This window comes from Mandrillus leucophaeus, unplaced genomic scaffold (assembly GCF_000951045.1).
Source record: "Mandrillus leucophaeus isolate KB7577 unplaced genomic scaffold, Mleu.le_1.0 Scaffold198, whole genome shotgun sequence".
Classification (NCBI taxonomy): Eukaryota; Metazoa; Chordata; class Mammalia; order Primates; family Cercopithecidae; genus Mandrillus; species Mandrillus leucophaeus.
The window spans coordinates 5378627-5398535 of record NW_012102009.1 but is presented as its reverse complement, the minus strand read 5'-3'; the positions used below and the strand labels follow the sequence as shown (position 1 = coordinate 5398535).

Sequence of the window (19909 nt, the reverse complement as noted above, 5' to 3'; positions counted from 1 at the left end):
GGAGTTATATTCCCAGGGGGATTATGGCCATCTCTGCTGAGTCATACAAGTTGCCAGGGAGGTGGAGGAAAGCTGGCAGTCACAAGCCTTACCCTGCTCCCATGCAACCTGCAATCCTGAAGGCCGGTCTCACTCCCATAGTGCCCCCATAACAGCACCAAATCTATTTCCAGGCAGCAGGTGACTAGGACTGAGAACTTGCCCCAGACTATGAACCTCTCCTTTGAGAAAGCAAACAGACTCAGTTTTTTTGGCATCTCAGGGAGCCTGCAGCAGTGATCCAGTTCCTTCAAAGGGTGTGAGGATTCTCCTGGCTTTCCTGGTATGTTCCTGAGGTAGTTCTTGGAGCAAAAGTTCACTATATGACTCTCCACACACTGCTCTCTCTGTTAGAATGGGAGCTGCAAGCTAGTCCTGCCTCCTATCTGCCATTTTAATCCTTCTTCACAATTTCTTCAAGTTTCTAATTCTTCTACTGTTTTAGGTATTTTCCTCAATAAGTACAATTATAAAACATCAAGACCAAAATTCAGAACCAAAGAAGCAAGCAGCATCTACACATTAACATTTAAATTAATAAAAATAAAATTTAATGTTGGGGAAAATATTTAAGATTTAGAACAAGTTAATTTCCTGGACAGTTTCACAAGCAGATGTATTTTTTGCCAAACATATTGAGGACCAGTGATTTTAACAGGATATCTTTCCAGGGGCCATTAGTCTCCCTTCCTTTGTTCCCAAATAATTGTGCAGAAAGACTATCCAACATGGCAATAGGGAGAGTTCATGGAATGTTTTAAAATAAAAATTCCTTTTAGAAAATAAAAAAACCTTACCAAATTCAGGTTCATCTGGGGCCATAGAAAAACCTGATAGAAAGAGTCCTTAGCATATTTCAAATGTTTCCAATAATACTATGTTCATTTTGAATAAAATAGACTCAGATAAAAAGTTAGTTGTCGGCTAGAGTTTGCACTTGGGTGGATACAAGTGTTCTTCAGGGAGAAACACAAGAATAGGCTCTATCATGCCAATTAAGGAATCATCACATGGTTCTAGTTTGTCAATATTCTGGTAATCTCAAGCTCCCAATGTAGCCTAGAAAATCTAGAATGAAAACAAATCCAAGGGTATTTGTACTCACTTCCAGAAGCATATCCGTGTAAGGATTCTTGTATTCTTACTCAGTTCTGCCACCTCAAAAAATACCGCAGGGTATTGTGTTCCAAAGTACACTATACCCACAGAATACTCTCCCAACAAATGTTATTTACTAATAAAGAAATTACCAAGACGGATTTCCCAAACTTATCTGACCATAGGACACTGTCCCCCCCTTTCTTTATATCTCTTGTTATCCTGAGGATAAGTGTTCCTAGAAACAGACTGGAAAAGTTGTTCCATTAAAACAATATTATAAAGTACTTAAGAGTATTGGGCATGGCATCAGGCTGCCTAGATTTAAATTTTTCACATAACAGCTGCTGACCTTGGGCAAGGTACTTAGCTTTTCTCTGCTTTGGTTTCCTCTTCTGCAAAATGAATATAACACAATTTACCTACTGCTTGGGTTTGTTTTCAGGAATAAAGGAGAATATGTATTTAGTGGAGTGCTTAGCACAATGCTTACAATAGTAATCTTCAGTCAGTGCTAGATCTCAACACTTTTATTATACCCAGCAGTATGGCTAAACCCAGTGGGGAGGTCCTTTCCAAAGGAGATATCTTTTGTAGGTCTGGGCTAGTCCCAGATTCGTTTCAGGACTCCAGCCATCTCTAGTTCTACCCTTTAGGCTTCCATTTCACTGGAGGCTGTTCATTTTCTTCTCTGTTACTCTGAATTGCATTTCCTGGGGCTTTTCCAAGAAAGACTTGACCAGAGCCTTAGGGAAGAAAACCTTCTTCCCAGATGGGTCCCCACTTCTAAGAGAGAACCCACTGCATTGGAAATGGCTGCATAAAGCTCTAGCTACAATGGAACTTGAATCAAAGCCCTGGCAAGCCTTTGGCTGTCTTCATGGTTGTATTCTGGGCCAGAGAGGCTTGGTGACTCCTGGGCAACTCTTCCAACTCCTTACCTCTGCCCTGTTGTTTCTGTTAACAGGGTGTTTATAATAATGACAATACCAAAACTCTTTTCTTTTTCATTTCTTTTTTGGGACTGGGGGTAGGGGAGTATTTGATGGCTTTTGCTTGATTATTGAAGTAACACACACTTATTACACAAAAATCTAACATTATATAAATATATCAGGTAAAAAGTGAATCTCTCCTGTAATTCCACAACCCCTGCCTCCCCTCATAATCCCAAGACTGCTACTGTCAACAATTTTCTTCTCATTTTTAATGACGGGCAGAACTAGAAGCTCTGTACTCTGCTGGGAATACTTCATTCTGCACCGTTCGCCTCAGGAATTTCTATTTATCTTTATAAAAGAAAGTTCAAATAACATCTTAGTGAAGTTGCTCTGACCCAGTCAAGCCATGTTGGTCCGTCTCTTTACCAGGTGTCCAAAGTAATTCGTACATCCTACATTCAGAGAACTTACCACAATTTCACTGCAATTTTTGAATTAAATGTCTCTCCTGCTTCAAGGACTGAAAGGGCCATTTCTCTTTCCTCTTGGGTGCAAGGCATCTGACACATGAACAAGCAGTCAATTCACAAGTATTTGTTGAGTGAATGAATGAAGAAACATACCAATAAAATATTTTTCTAAAACATAGACTTTCAAGCTCTATAGTAATCATGGTCAGGAGGCTCAACATTTACATTTTTTCTGGAAAAATGTTTCTTATATGTCCCACATTCCAACAACCAGGTAATACTGTTAATTCTCATATCTTTCATTTCTTTAGACCTGAAAACTCAAAATTCTAACTTCACAGCAAATGGTACAGTTGGAAGAATTTGGGATGGATGGTAGTTTATTTTCTAAGTGCCAAATGCGCATTTTGGAGCATCATTGGCCATAGGCTTTGGGCACTGACACCAGAACATTCCAGGAAATAACATTTCAAATAAACAGTTTCAAGTCCAGTAAACCACAAACACAGAAAAGTACTCAACAACACTTCACAGCAAATAGCCTTCTGTAGACGGTTACTCGGGAATGGCTGATTATATTTACAAAGCACAAATAACTCTTCTGTTAGATTAATTGAATATAATTTAAGCTGAAGGCTTGAGTGAAAAAGTGAATCTATAAGAGTGATGAGAGGGGAAGACAAAGAAGAAGATACCAGAAGGATGAATCTTAGAAAAATATTTCCAAATATCAGAGATCCCCACTGGACCAACTCTTCAAATTAACAAGCTCCACTGAGGGACTCTGACATGCTGCATGACACATCATCCAAGGAATAACATCCAAAAGGAGTCTCATTTTTCTTGGAAAAAGAGATTGCCACAGAGCTTTCACATTTTACCAATTAAACAGATTGGATTCCATGTAATTAAGTAATATAATTATGAACTTATTTCTTGGCCTCAAGCCCAAAGCTGTATTTCTAGTTCAAGTATATCAGCAATTTTCATCCAGAATTCATACATCACATGCTGAACCTAGCTCTTCATATTAAAATATGTAGGCAACCTACAAATAGAAATCCACAATTTCAAAATTAAAGAGTAAGACTCAATGGGCGCAATCACAGAAAGTGAGGTGCAGAGGTAGATACTGGGCATTAAACATAAGCAGGATATAGAATTGACCAGGAGAAATTTAAGACTTCTAAAAATTTAGTATGAAATGAAAAAAAGTGGAGAGGTCAGTAGGTTTCTATCGTACAAGGGATGGTGACTTAAGTAGAAAAGGGAAAGGATATTTTAGGGATACATAGGAACTGGCCCTAAAGTTACATTAATATAGCAAATATACAAAGTTAGGAGGCAAAGTAATCACTAATGGGGAGGGAAGTAAACTAAATTATAATCTTCTCTTACATTAAAAAAATGGTACTGTCAGAATCATGCTTATTAAGTTATAAAAGTTAACATTTATTGATAACTTGGGTTGGCCCAGCCCACGTTCTAAGTATATTCTGTGAATAGCTTATTTAATTTTCAAAGCAACTGTATGAGATAGGAACTATTATTATCCCATTACACAGATGAGAAAATTGAGGCACAGAGAGGTAAAGTAACTTGCCTAAGGCCACACACCTAAGAAATTGTAGAGCTGAGATTTAAACCCTGGCAGTCTGGCTCCAGAATCCTATGTTTTTAACAATATACTATGGTGCCTCATAACGCCTACTCAAAAGAAATATTACTCTTTATTTTAGAGGTCTATTCACATCTTTATATAGACTTTCAGAAATCTTTTGGAGATTTAAGTCCTGAATTAAAGAGACTGGTCACTAGCTATCAAAAGCAACTGAAGTCAATGTACTTTGAGAACCGGTAAAAGATGCTCAATTCACTTTTGCACGGTATTTGACACTTGTCCATGCAATTGAATTCAATTCAATTAACAGTGATTTAGGGTCCCATGCTGAATACCAAAGAAGTAAGATTCAAAGCTTAAAGAAGATACAATTTTTATTCCAATCTAGTGCAAATGAAATACTCTGAAGCTTACAGTTGAATAGAAATGAGGAAAATGAATCCAGAGCATTCAAATGACTTGCTTAAGGCCTAAAATGTAGTTTGTAGCACAAAGTGACCTAAAGTCCAATTCAAATGGGTCTAAAGAAAGTTTTTCTTTTTACTCCACCACTGTGCTTCCAATCAAGCTGGTCGAACATACTGAAATAAAATTAATGTCCAAAATCATTATCGGTGCTTTTTGAAGAGGAAAAATGTTTGACTTTCTCCTGCTTTCCTCTAGAACTCACTTCATTCTGGACTGATATGAGAAACAGAAAGAAGAGATAGCCAAGGGAATATTTTTAAGAGAAGAGGAGGAGAGAATTAACACAGCATCTCCCAGAGCTTCTGTGAAGGAATGTGTGATTTTCAGGTTTATTTGCTGGATAACTTCTCTCTCAAACCTTCCCCAATTCTAAAATTAGATATTGAAATTACGTCTATATTGATAACTATGTGTATATGTATGTGTGAAGGTTACCCACTCCATTCTAAGAGCCTTAAGAACAAAGGAGATGCTTTAAACCTACACGCCCAGGTTTTACAAAATGCTTTATAAAAAACAAAGTAGGTAGTCAAAATCTTTTCTGTCATAGTGTATATACAGTGTAAGATTTCCAATTAGTTTGTTTTCTTTAACAAAATGACCCTGTATTCAGGTTACCTAGATAATTTTATTAGTTTATATTAGTGGTTCTCAAACTGGGGCAACTGCTTCCCCTGGCCCCCCAGGGGACATCTGGCAATGTCTGGAGTCATTTTTGGTTATCATAACTTGAGGTTAGGGGAGGGTGCTACTGGCTTCTAGTGGGAAGAGGTCAGGGAAGCTGCAAAACATTCTGTCATGCATGGGACAGACCTTGCAACAAAGAATTATCTGCCTGGATTCCTTATTGTGGCAATGGAAATCATTATTTCTATCCTAGGTTACTCTTTTATTTCTATGATGGAAAAATGCCTGGCCTTTATCCATTGTCCTAATAGTCTGATAATGTGTTAAGATGAATAAGGGCAAGGAAGTAGGAGGTGCTGCTGATTTTTCTTTGCATTTCGTCATATTTTCCTTGCATATTTTTAGCTGGTGTGGTTATGGTTGCTTCAGTTTTATTTGCTTGTTCATTTTCCCCAGTGGCGGATAACAACATTTGACACTTTAGATGTCTGGCGTACACATGAATAAAAATTTCTTTAAGAGGATAAGTTGTTTCTTTTCTGGGAATCAACTGACCTCAAGAGGATCTTTGAACATACCATGGTAACTAATCTGTTAAGTATTTTGTGTTTTGAGTTAAATATGTCACTACTGAGATTCTCACACGTTAGTTAACAATTTTCTAAATATTTACCAAGATCTTTAATAAGTGAGAGTGCTTCCCATGATATAAAGGCTCCACCGCCATCATCCATGGCACCCTGCCCAACATCCCAGCTGTCCAGATGTCCACTGACCAGTACAACCTAGAACAAATAATAAAAAGACAAAAAATAAAACTAAGCAAAAATGACATCAAAGAGCAAACATTTATAGGTATTCAAAATATAAAAATGGAACTTTTATATTTTCTTTTCTATTTTTATGTCTTTAAAGATATGTGTCATTATTAGTGGAAAACTTGGTAAGGAGGAATTATATAAGGGGTCTAAGGCTATCCTAATAGTAATAAAAATCCTCACTTTGTACCTTTATTTATTAATATAATTTGACTACTAAAGAAATTGGCTTATTACTGACAGATATTTGATAAATTTATTATATGGCTTAAAACCTAAATGACACAAAAATGAAGCTCGAAACTTCAACCACATTCTTAACTGTCCTAAATTCTAGAAGAAACATAATAAACATGTATTGAATTGATTTAAATGAGAAAATGAGAACAATATTTTTTAAAAATTGTTTTATGCATTATAGATTGATGTTGAATAAATAAATAGCTGGATTTCAAAACTAGATCCAATTGAACAGGAGAACTTTTAAGGGAAATTTCAACTGACATTAGTATTAAATAAATCTAGAAATTATATTACACATTTTAAATCATCACAGGTTTGAAATTTTTGTCAGGAAGTATTAGTAATTCTAAGACAATATAAAAAAAATTCACTGAAACTAAATTTTGTGGACACATTTCAAACAAGTTAAAAACCAAGTATAGTGATGCTGGGGTATATAGAATATTGGTTTGAAAAACAACGTATCTTGATCATTATAAAACATACAAATATGGAGTCAGATGAATTACATATCTAAAGAGATTTTAGAGGACGGCATAGAATAACTTTGCCAATTTAGAGTAGGCAAAGATATCTTAAACTGGATACAAAAAGTATAAACCATAAAAGAAAAAATAATAAATTATATTTTGAGTTAAACATGTCACTACTGAGATCCTCACACATTGGTTAACAATTTTATAAATATTTACTAAGATCTTTAATATGTGAGAGTGTTTTTTTAAAATTAGGAATCTCTAGTCATCAAAAGACTGCATTAAGAGAGTGAAAAGGTAACCCACAGAAAAACAGAAAATATTCAGCATATATATACATATGAACAGACAGTTCACACAGAAAGATATGCAAATTACTAATAATCATATAAAAAGATACTCAGTTTCATTATCATCAGGGAAATATCAATTAAACCACATTCCATACATATCAACCAGAATGGCTAAAATGAAAAAGACAAAATATGCCAAATATTTGTGAGGCGGTAGAGTAACTGGAATTCTTGTACGTTGCTAGTGTAAGTACATTCAACCACGCTGGCAAAACTGGCTTATCTATTAAATCTGAACATACACAAAACTATGACCCAGTAATTCTACTCCTCATTATATATTCAACAGGACTTGTGTGTGTGTGTGTGTGTCTGTGTATACTTTAACCAAAAAAGATGTACTGGAATGTTCATAACAGAGTATTCATAATAGGCCTAACTCTCCTAAAAAAAGAAAGACAAAGAAAACTCATCAAATGTCTGCTGACAATAGAATGAACACTGAATACATTGTGTTGTATTTATCAACGGGACACTCCATAGCAATAAGGTAGAAATGGAAAATGAACAAACACAACTCATGATAAATTTATATGAGTCTCATAAACATAATGAAGAATGAAAGAAGCCAAGTAACACATGATGTATAATTCCATTTATATAAAGTATAAAAACACACAAAACAGGAGAGTGATTACCCTTGGTGAGGAGGGTTAGTGACAAAAATGGGGTATGGGAAACCTTTTGGGGTGCTGGTCATGTTGTGCTTTCTGATCTGGGTAGCAGTTACACAGGTGTACTCAGTTTGTGAAAGTTCACCATATACACTTAGGATTCATGCACTTTCTCTGAGAATATTATACTTCAATAGAATTTTTTAAAAAGTTTTACAGATTGATGTGTATGCACAACATGTACTAAGTAAACCAAAGTTGAACCAATCTTCTTGATGATTAAAATAAAAATTGCCCATTACTTTGGGAAAGCAGGACTTTGGGGTTAAAATATTAGGGTGACCCTTTGCACTGAATGATTTACTGAGCAGCTGCGGGATCTCCCATTGACTTACATACAGACCCAGTCTAGTATGACTTCATTGTAGTTACAAACAAGCACAATCCCCCAAACTAACAAATGGCTATGTAATGAACCCAAATGGATTGTTTCTAAGGGGGAAAAATAAAGAATAAAGAAAAATTCATGTTGCAATAGCAGGAACTTCTGATTCAGAAAGAAGTGGTGTAATCCCATGTGGGACAAACAGCCCAATTAGTCAACATTCTCATGACTCTCAGAACATTTTCCTAATGACGTTCCAGTGGATTAAAAGTGTCAAAATGTGCTTCAATAAACTTTTTCTCAGATAATACATAGGAGCAACTAAGTTAAGGAAGCTATTATTTTATCCTTCAGATTTCTTTCAGAATAACTGAGATTGTTTACAATCATACTTCTTTATGTTTTCTCCATTCTGTAATCTACTTAATGTTACTTAAACTAGTAGTTAAAAAACTGGAAAGATGGTTTTTGAATGATAGGAAACTAAACAATATTCCATAGGAAAAGGTCTTTGGTATAGTGCTATAGAAGAATGATTACATATTCTTTGGATTATCAGAGCTTATTTCAGTATATATTTTTTAATCAGAAAAAAAAAACTGGGGCAACAATGAAATAGTAGTAGTAATTTTAATATCTAGTGATTTAAAACTAGGTAATAATAAAAAGCTATTGCTAATTCAGTAGCAATGTGAATGAACTTGAATTTTCCAAATATAAGAGCTTCTGCATACACTTAGAAAATAGCAGTGCAGGAGGTTTCACTCAAAATGGAATGTGGCTAGCATTCCTTAATGTTGCCTCACAAAAGATAACCCAGAAAAATATACCAACGCGCAAGGCTACTGAAAATCTCCCTTATGTCAGGGTCAGGCATGTTATAATAAACTTGGATCTGATTTAGACAAACAAAACAAAACCAGACTACCCAGAAATGCTGTAAACTGCAGTTTCAAGAAAAATATCACCTGATAAATGCTAGGAAAATCACAGTCCCTTCACTGCCTCTGTTGCCAGATCCGGATTCCTTTGAGCAAAAACATGGCCTAGAATCAACAGAGAAGTGGGCACCTGCCCATCTGCCCCTTGTGTTGTGAGTCCTGAGGCACTCAAGGTACTGACCAATTCTTTTACCCCAACTTCCTTTTCACCACCATCTCTTCCAAATGCAGTAAAGAGTAAAAAACTACTCTGAAAACAGCAATAGCAGCTGAAACAAAACAACTAGAAAGGCAGAATGGGAACTCTAGTTCTTTGAAAGGTAGGGTTTGTTATTTGTGAGGTAGGCATTAGCCCTGACTGCCTTGGGAAGAGGGCCTTGGGCATAGGGGAAGAATACACCACAGTCGAACAGAAATGCACTGGATGAAAGCCTGCTAGCAGAAGGAACCAGAATGGCAACAGCATACATCCACCCACAGGCCAGCTGTAGGTCTGAGAGTAGAGAAGGGCGAAATCAAAGATGTGCAGAGAGCAGCCTGAGGACAAGCCCCTCTGTTACTGGTGCATATGAAGACACCGAGTCCAAATGGATCCACCTGATTATGAGATGAAAATGAGACATATGAAAAATATGGCAGTACTAGGGAGAGGAAACAGCCTCAGAGGACTTGCATTCTTATGAAAATGAGCTAATGCAAGATACTGAAGAACATTTCACGCTCTCTGGCATTCAGTCATGGTTTTCTTCAACAATTTTTATTGAGTTCCCACTATGTGCTAGAGATACCGAAATGAATAAAACAAGCAAATATTCTGCCTTAATTGAATTTAGATTCTGGTGGGAAGATGGAAAATAAATAAATACAATATAATGATAGTTTTAAGTGCAATAGAGAAAAATATCTTTATATCTACAGTGTGGAGTAGATTTTTAAAATAGAATAAAAATTCAAAGCATGAATAGTAGATGTATAAATTTAACTATCATAAAATGAAGCCTTTATGTTCATCAAGAGAAGTCACAGAATGAAAGGAGTTGCTAGAAATTGGAAGACATTTCCAATATATATAACTCAAAATGATTTATATTCAAAATGGATAAAGAATTCCTATAAATCAATAAGAAAAAGATAAGCGACCTAAAAAGCAAATAAGCAAAACACATAAAGAGGTATTTCACAGAAAGAAATTATGAATGGACAGCAAACATTTGAAAAGATGACCAATTTCATTACCGATCAGGGAAATGTAAATTAAATCCTTAATAAGATACCACTTTGCAACTATCTGGCAAAAAATTTAAAATCACACAAATGAGATCTTGGCAAGGAGGCCGAGCAATAGGAATTCTTATCCACTCCTGGTAGGAGCAGGAAATTGTTAAAATCATTAAGGGAAAACAATTGGACATATCCTTATAAAGTTGAACATATGTACATTCCACAATCCAACAATTCCACTTTTGGTGTAAACATTAGAGGACTTCTCATACCAGGAGACATGGACCAAAATGGTCATATAGACACATTCAGAAGTTCTCAAACTGAAAAAACACAAATGTCCATCATCAGTAGAATAAATAAATAAATTGTGGAATAGTCATACAATGGACTATTACAAAGTAGTAAAGTGAACGGAAAATGACCTAGTGATGCATTATTAAATATAAATGAATCTCAAAACAAAAATAGGCAAAAAAACAAAAAAAGACAAAAGAAATAGAAGAGTACAATTCTATAATGTAAATTTCAACTAAACTAAATAATATAATCTTCAGTAATACATACAAAGATAAAGATAGTATAACTATGAAAAAAAGCAAAGCAATAGTATACCGAAGTTAGGATTGTGTTTATGTCTAACGGGGGTTAGGGCAGACAGGAGGAGGTGATCAGCTACGGGAACACAGTGACCTTCAAAGACACTGATAGTGTTCTGTTTCTGCAACTCAGTGGTGAGAACATGTGTAATCCTTCCATTACTATTCTCTAGATTGAACATAGATAAATAAAGTCTTCCATATGTGTGATATGTTAAACTATAGCAAGAATTATCAGAGACCTACCTTTGAAAGTCAAGGGGCTCAGATAGTTTTAGAAGTGAGTTCAACCATACATTAGATGTCAGATTGATCTTATTCTATTTCAACTGTTCTAAAGCAAACAGAAAGCATAGAAAATGTCTATATTTACTTACAAAGCTATCACAATCTTGATATTAAAACCTGACAAAGATAGTGTCCCCCTTATAAACTAACTAGAGATCAAATATAATTGTAAAAATCTGCAATAATTGAATCCAGAAGCATTTTAAAAAGTATTGCAATAATGGCCCAGTCATCCTCAAAGGCCGTTGGTAACTACAAGCTGTAATACTTCTAATATACTAAGAAAGGGCCACTTTTGAGTCATACTTATTTTCTTGGCATGCTTAGCTTTTAACTTTCTTCATTAAAAATTATGTGAGTTGTACAGATATTCATCTAAACCTGACCACATTCATGTTGATCAATTGTCAGTAGACAACAGGCCTGTCTGACAATAACGTATGTTTCATTTCACAAATGTCTTCTTAATCAAAAACCAGAAAGACAGCTACTCGGTGGGTTTTTTTTGGGGGGGGGCTTCTGTGATTTTTTAAAAAAAATTGCAGCGGCTTTCTTCTCCTAGCCTTAATTTTATTTGGTGTATTTTAAAAGGTAGCAGGAAAAGTCTTAGGGCTACAAAGTTTGAGGCTTAATGCATTTCCAGACACAGGAAGTCCCCAAATTTTCAACAACAAAAATGATTAAATGTTTGAAAAAATATGACGTACTGAAAAAGGAGAAAAAAAATAACTCATTATTTAGCCTTAGAGAAGAGGCCAAGGAGTGACCTAATAATGGGCTTCAGCTAAGACAGGTCTCACTGTGAAGAATATGAACAGCAGAAGAAAGCACAAGGGAAGCCAGGCTTGGACTGCAGCAGTGAGCATTAGGGTCATATAAGCAAGCAAGAATCTTCTGATGCAGACTTTTGTTGAAGTTAAAAAAAATGACTAACAGGGTAAAGGTTACGAAAAATTTCCTTCCTTAGAGAGTTTCTAAAATAGACTACATTCTGAGGCCTTAGACAGAAAGCTAAAAGAGAAGAGATAAATAAAACCTTTCAAGGTTCCATCCAATACAATATTCCATGACAGTTTTCAAGAATTCCTCTTCTATTCTAATAATTTTGAAGGAGGAAATGGTCTTTTAAAACGTCTCTATAACCTCAACAGACTTTTCCCTGAGCATCTCTTTTCTGGCTGTCAAGCATCTTCCCACAATTTAAAATCTAAACACAGGTGGGCAGGCACTTCTCAAGAAATCCATGTTTTCATAATCCCCACTGGAGACAAAGACTTGACTTTCAGAGGGCAGTTGCTGAATGTATTGTGCTATTGCCCAGCACAGACAAAAGGGACTATGTTTGAACAAATATTTTCCTCCCCAATGATTCAGACTAGGTGGTCTACAGAATAAAGCTAAGCTCTTGACATACAGGGTGTGTTCAGAGGCAACACAGCAAACACGTGAGTTCCTCTTGAATTGATTTCTTATCTTCAAGCTTTTTTTTTTTTTTTTTCCCAGTGAAGCTATTGGGTGTTAGTTTGTAGGATACAGAATCCTTTCACACAAAAATGGGCCATCTGTTCAAATGCTCATGGATCACCCAGCTGGTCCTGAAAAGAGCTGTTTCCACTCCCAGACTATCCCCTCTTACTTGTAAAGGACACTCAGATTAGATTCACAAAAAGGAGATCATGCCTATTCCTGGTTGCATGCTGTGAGCATGTTACTAGACTGATAGCTCAGGATAAAATAAGAAAGACCTAATTTATCTGTGGCACATGAAAACCAAGCACTTGGTAGATTTATAAAATGTGATTGCAGTGTATTTGCAAGAAATGGCTGGAATTGACTAAACATTGACTTGACAGTAGAAGAACAGCAGAGAATGTCTATGGAAGGAAATCATTCTCATGAAATGGAGGCAACTGGGTTTCATGATTAGATGCAACTGGAGATGATCTTCTCTTAAGTAGAAGAATCATGTATTTGAATTCCTCCTCTATTTAGCCTCAGCAACCACAGTATAAGTTGTCTCATTTGAGAGGACAGGAAGAGTAGAAGAGCTGAATTACAACACTGTATTTGAACTTCCTGAGGTAAGGGAAGAGACATAGAGAGTTTAAGTAACTTCTGTGTTAATATTGATCATCTTTCCCATAATCAAATCCAAGCATGGTACAGCACACAGTTAGAACTTCTCATTCCTTACAACTATTCACTTACCATTACGTCCTAGGCCTTTGTCATGCCAAGTGGGTAGGATTTAAAAAAAGAAGAAGGCCGAGCATAGTGGCTCACACATGTAATCTGAGCACTTTGGGAGGCCAAGGAGAGAGGATCGTTTGAGGCCAGGTTCAAGACCAGCCTGTGCAATGTAGTGAGACCTCATCTCTATGGAAAAAGAAAATTAGCTGGGTGTAGTGGTGCATGCCTATAGTCCCAGCTACTGGAGAGGGCAAAGTGGACTGAGGTAGGATGATTGCTTGAGTCCAGAAGACTGTGGCTACAGTGAGCCATGAACACACCACTGCATTCCAGTATATACCACAGAGCCAGATTCTGTCTCCAAAAAAAAAAAGCATTTGGTACTCTACAGACTTTTTTTTTTTTTTTTTTTTTTTTTTGACAGTGTCACCCAGGCTGGAGTGCAGAGGTGTGATCTTGGCTCACAGCAACCTCTGCTTCCCAGATTCAAGTGATTCTCATGCCTCATCCTCCTTGAGTAGCTGGGATTACAGGCACGTGCCACCACACCAGGCTAATTTTTGTACTTTTAGTAGAGACAGGTTTTTGCCATGTTGGCCTAGTCTCAAACTCCCAACCTCAAGTGATCCACCCACCTCAGCCTCCCAGAGTGCTGAGATTAAAGGCATGAGCCACTGCACCTGGTCTCCTACGGACTCTTCTATGGTTCAATTTAAACAAGCTAATAGATATATCATCAATTTTTCATTATAAAAAATGGGAGTCAAGGTGCTTCCTACCAAAAGAAACAGGCTTTAACTGAAATTTTGAACATTTAGATCTATAAGCTGACAGATTCTTCTTGGCCCCTAATGGTTTCTAAAATTCCAGAACCCTACGTAGCTTTGAAAAATACCCAGCCATGATAGCCTGTGCAGTTCAAATGAAACTTACTCAAAGCATTTCTACCTTAAGCAATTGGCTCCTGCCTGCCATATCTCTGGACCACACTGACAATGGGGAGTCAGAAGTCAATCATCTCAAGTTCCAGGACTTTTTAGTGAACTTTAGGGTAGCTGGATGGCTTCCTATGATGATGACACCTGAGAACAACTTTTATTTGGATGCTTAAATTCTAGCTTAAACATAAGGCAGTCAAGGAATGTTACAGACATCCCTAAAAGAAGACTTCTCAATGACCCGATTTTTAATGATGTTAAAAATCAGCACAAGCTTCAGGACAGAGTGTCAAGGAGCCAACTTTACTTTGAAAGGCTCCATGCCTGCACAGGCATCCAGCTGGCTATCCAAGCACAGTATCTGCTAGCTTTTAATCCTTTTATCATACTCCACCTCATAGTATTAGCCCAGTCATTGCAGTTAATAACCCCTGTGTTCAGACTCTAGGAAACAAGCCAAATTTCCATCAGTATATTCTGTTTTAGAAAGGAGATGTTGCAAAAATTAAACATTTCATTTTCTTGCATCCTGGTTTAAAAGAATACTATTATCCCCATTCCACCAATCTGGTCTTATTTTTTATTAGAATTTACATATCTTGGAGGAAAAACGCCAGAATAGACATGTTAACTAGTTTTGTACCTAATATAAACATAATGAGAGCCAAGGAAAAGAATACATGTATTATGTATATATACCTAAAATGAAAAACTCTTCTTTTCCATTTACAATATAATGGATTGAAGCTTAACTTCAATATTCATAGTCAAATATCACATCTGCAGAAAAAAGAGAAGTAATTATCTTAGTTTCGTAAGAATCAAGGGCCACTAATAAGCTAAAATGCTGATTAACCTTATAATGTTTGTGTATCACAACTCAAAAAGAATGGTCCAAAAATTATTTCTTCTAATTCCAAAGCTAACATGAAGCATCATCATGCTTCGCAAAGCATAGAAAACTCATCTTTTGTCCCCATAAAAGTGAACTCCAAAGATAAGGAGTAGGGGGAGCTCAAATGTTATAAAGATAGACCTGTCGGAGAGAACAAATAAAAATTAGCTTAGACTGAGAGTCCATAAGGAATAATTATTTTAAAAAGAACGTAACAGAAAGACAAGGTAATTTTTAAACTTAATAGATACCACAAAGGAGAATGAATAGTTTAATTGTCCTCTCTCTAAATGCAATTAACTGAAATAAAAGAACATCATTAAAAAAATACTGTTCACTTTCTTCATCAATGGACATTGTGACATTATTGTCATGTTGTGGATTTAGATTCTTAAAGTCAACCCTCATGAGGTTGTCCCTGTCCCCCTAATTATTTTGACTTGTCATTAGATTATGTTCTCATACATTAAATCAGTTAAATCTCATCAGTCGATTGTAGCCATGTATTGAATAATCACAACCTGTGGAAAACCTTAAAAAAAAAGAAAAGTGGGCTTTTTTTCTTCAATTGTGCATTTTTTGAAAAACAACAATACAAACAAAAACACGTGTTTTAAAATTTAAGTTGTATTTATTAGCATAAACAGTACATTTTAATAGGCTATAAATTAGAGCAAGATTAAAGAAAATACAAGCATCAAAGTACCATTCTTACTAAATTATATTTCTCATTAAATTTTGAATGTTCGCATTGCTTAATTCAGCCCTTGATATAGTCTTGTTTAACATTTCCATCAATACCTTGGAGATATTCTTATGAATTTTAAGATGATAAAAACATAAGATGAATCATTCATATGTTGGACCAAATAATCAAGATTGTAAAATAGCCTGAAGCAGAAATAATAGCTTAAAACTGACAAGATAATTCAGTGGGGATAAATCTGAAGTGCACACTGCACTTTGAGAGGGTGAGTTGATAGCAGTCTGTCTGGCAACAATCAGGAAACTCAGGTGGTGGCCACAAGCATACAAGCATATTGAGCTAACAGTATCTCAGTCATGGGAAAATGTTTTTAAAGATTTTAAGGTTCATTGATAAAAATAAAATAAAGCTGTTGATTATGTGAAGTAATACTCGCTTTTTACTCTAAATAAATCAAATGCTTTTTCACTCCCTTTTGTTTCCTTCCAGGACACTTGAGGAAAGAGTTTGGAAAAGAGACGGTGGTCAGAAAAGAGCTGTCAGGATTTTCCAGTGTCTAGAAGTGCATTGCTTGAAGAGCAGCAGAATATGTTACACTGGAGAAGAGAAGACTGTAAGGGGCTAGATGCTTCATCTGCAAGAAGAGTAGACTTGCCCTGAAGGTATAATCAGGCCAGTGAGAAGACAGCATATGCACATAGATTTGAGCTCAGTAAAGAATAAACCTGAGCAATCTCATAAGGGAACAGTACTCCCCAGAAGATAAGCTGCCAAATATTGGCATTGTTCAAACAGAGGTGCAAGGAACACCTGCCAGGTAAAGAATGGACACCTGCCCTGAGGGGGCCATGAAATAGATCATCTTCAAACCCACTGTCAACCTCTGTGATTCTAAAAGGAAGGGTGGGCTCATTGTGACCACTATTCAGAAAGAAGAAACTCTTAATGTTTTCCTATGATATTAGTATTTTTTTTTTCTAGTAAAAATTCCTATCATCATGCTGCTCTTCAACTGGAACCAAAACAAAAATTTAACATTATATTATACTACTAGTAGAATTAATGATTAAGGAAATCTGCCATCCTAAACAGAACCTTTTATAACTTAAAATTTGCCTTCCTGAATTGGAGCTATGCTGTATTGATAACTTCCATTGGAACCCTGGAACATACGGTAGAAGGGCATAATAACTATGATCCCTGGCAATACCAACTTTTAGGGGAGAACTCCATCCTTTACAGTGTCCTTTGATAGTCTATGATGGACTGTTATTTTTACATTTGACTGTTTTCACATTTATTTTTTACTTTTTGATTCTACAGATGGAAAGTTCCACAAAATTATCATCCACTGTGTAAAACAGTACTTCATTTTATCTGAGCTAAAATTAGTTTCTCAAGTATGAAATACATAACAATCATAATTTTGCAGACATTTCTAAATAAGACTTTTTTCTCTATTTGCAGGCTGAAGATTGCTATACCCCTTATAATAGTCTCATCACGCCATTTTGGTGGTTCCTTCTGAAACTTTCGTGAATTTCACTAGATTTTGGAGATGTAGCAACCAAAACTATGATGTATCCTATAATTTTTTTTGTATGTTATATATAAACTGTAAGAACCTTCTTGACAGCTCCTAAGATTTACTTAATCTTTTTAATTGTATAGAGCTACATACATTAGGAAACCTACAATGACTCTAGATACCTTTGCAGGCTCCTCCAATCACACCCTATCAAAGCTAGAATGACTTTAGGAGATTGTGGCCAACATTGTACTTTTACACAGAGAAGGAATATTTGCCCAAGTGGCAGGGCCTGAAAATAGAAGCCAGAGCTTTTGACCCAGAGCCGAGGGTTATTTCAGTCATATCCCTCTGTCTGCTTCACTAAAGATGGAGCAGTACCTATTTTGACTGCTTTTGTCTAATGCATGACCTTTTATTTGAGTATGCTAAAAATTAATCTGCCAGTTTTTGCTTGCACACATGGCATAACGAGTGCTTTCAATAATTTCTCCCTACCACCTTGACGTGAGCAAGTTACTTAATCTCTCTAACCTTTGTTTCCCTATCTGTAAAGTGGGAATAATAATACAAACCTACCCTTAAAAAGTGTGTTGTGAGAAATAAATGAGATGACATGTTTATCACTATCATATTCCTGGCACATATTGTAAACTCTTTAAATTGTTGCCATTACTGATTGTGTCATAATTATTGTAAGATGACCTCAAACATTCAATAAAAAACAATTCTCTCTAGGAAAGATTCACTTGGGAAGCTGAAAAGCATAAGCATGTTTTATACAGACTGCTTATGCAGGCCCTGATTTAGGGTATTATGCACTGCCAGTTTGAATTAGAGGGAGTATCAATCAAAAGCACTTTATTTAGAAAGGTGAAAATATTCTAGAAATGTTGTTTGGTGAACCTAATTTAAAACAGCATGAACTTATTCCACTTAAAAACATCCATATGCCTGTGAAATAGCTAAGTTACATTTTTATTTCAATAATAGGTTGCAAAGGGGGAAGAAGCTGTAGCTTAAGCAATCATATACAAAACCTCTCTAAATAACTGGAGTTACAAGGTAACCAGGTAGCGCTGGGTGAAAATGAATTCAGGTGTTTGAACTGAAGCTTCCCAAAATGCACCAGGGGCTAGTTTTGACCTGGTGATAGCGAATTTTAAGAATGATTCCACTGTCAATTGCATTTATCGAGCTGCCAAGACTGGCCATAGACTGGCTCTCTCCCTAAAAGGGCCTTGAACGCAAGGAGAACATCCAGAGCAAGACGTTAGAGAAAGCATCAAAAGTCTGCCATATTTCACATAGAAATGAAGCTTAAGCTGGGGACTAAAAGCATTTCTTGATATCACATTTGAGCATAATCTCTGTAACGATTGACAAACATGGGGAATGGAGAAGAAAAGGCAAATATCAGTTTTTTTTGTTTTGTTTTGTTTTGTTTTGTTTTTGAGACGGAGTCTCACTCTGTCGCCCAGGCTGGAGTGCACTGGCCGGGACTCAGCTCACTGCAAGCTCCGCCTCCCGGGTTTACGCCATTCTCCTGCCTCAGCCTCCCCGAGTAGCTGGGACTACAGGCGCCCACCACCTTGCCCGGCTAGTTTTTTGTATATTTTTTTAGTAGAGACGGGTTTCACCGGGTTAGCCAGGATAGTCTCGATCTCCTGACCTCGTGATCCGCCCGTCTCAGCCTCCCAAAGTGCTGGGATTACAGGCTTGAGCCACTGCGCCCGGCCCAAATATCAGTTTTTTTATGCCATTACAGACAAATTTTAGTGCAGCATTGCTTAAAGATGAAAGAAAAAACTAAATGGTGTGTCCAAGAAGCATTATTTCATCTGTTTTAACTCTATAACAATTTACGAATTTTAATCTCCATAAGTTCCTTCAGGAAACAGCAATACAGTAGGACATATTTTAACCTTGCCTTTGGCCCTCTTATTACAACACAGTCATTAAGACCTGCGTTTCAGAGGTAAGCAGGCCGGGATTTGAAGTCCATCTCTGCCACTTACTAGGAATCTCAGCAAGCCGCTTGAGCTCTCTGTGCTCCCTCTTTTGTGTATCTAAAAATGGATGTTAACATCTGTCCACAGAGTTGATGTAACAGCAATTGCAAGGAAGGTCCTAACGCATTGCCTAGTATCCAGGGTATGCTCAATCCATCTAGCGTCCTAATCCATTTTAGAATTTATTTACATATTTTATTGTTTTCATAATGCCCAATTGCTATGGTGTATGTTCTTGGTAAAAGTGGCTCTGATAGTTGTTCTGAAGCAGTTGAGAGGCAAGAGACACATTCCCCTGGTGGTAGGGGGCTGGGAAATGGAGATGGGGTACATAGTTTGAAAATAAAAAAGCCTCCCATTTCAGATTCTCACAGATTTCTACTGGGGAGAGGGGAAGAGGAGACCCTCCAACCTCAGCCTTCAGCTGAGAAACACTGG

At 36.5% G+C, this 19909-nt stretch overlaps 1 protein-coding gene across 2 annotated transcripts in view; it reads right to left on the bottom strand.

Moving 5' to 3' along the window:
- Window positions 1-5914: 5914 nt before the first annotated feature.
- The window catches only part of CPQ (carboxypeptidase Q), a 313593-nt gene continuing 299598 nt past the window's right edge, over window positions 5915-19909 (bottom strand). For both annotated transcript variants that reach the window (XM_011978677.1, XM_011978678.1), the window contains one exon: window positions 5915-6049. In XM_011978677.1, coding sequence (XP_011834067.1) covers window positions 5915-6049 — 135 coding nt within the window. The remainder of the gene's footprint in view (window positions 6050-19909) is intronic.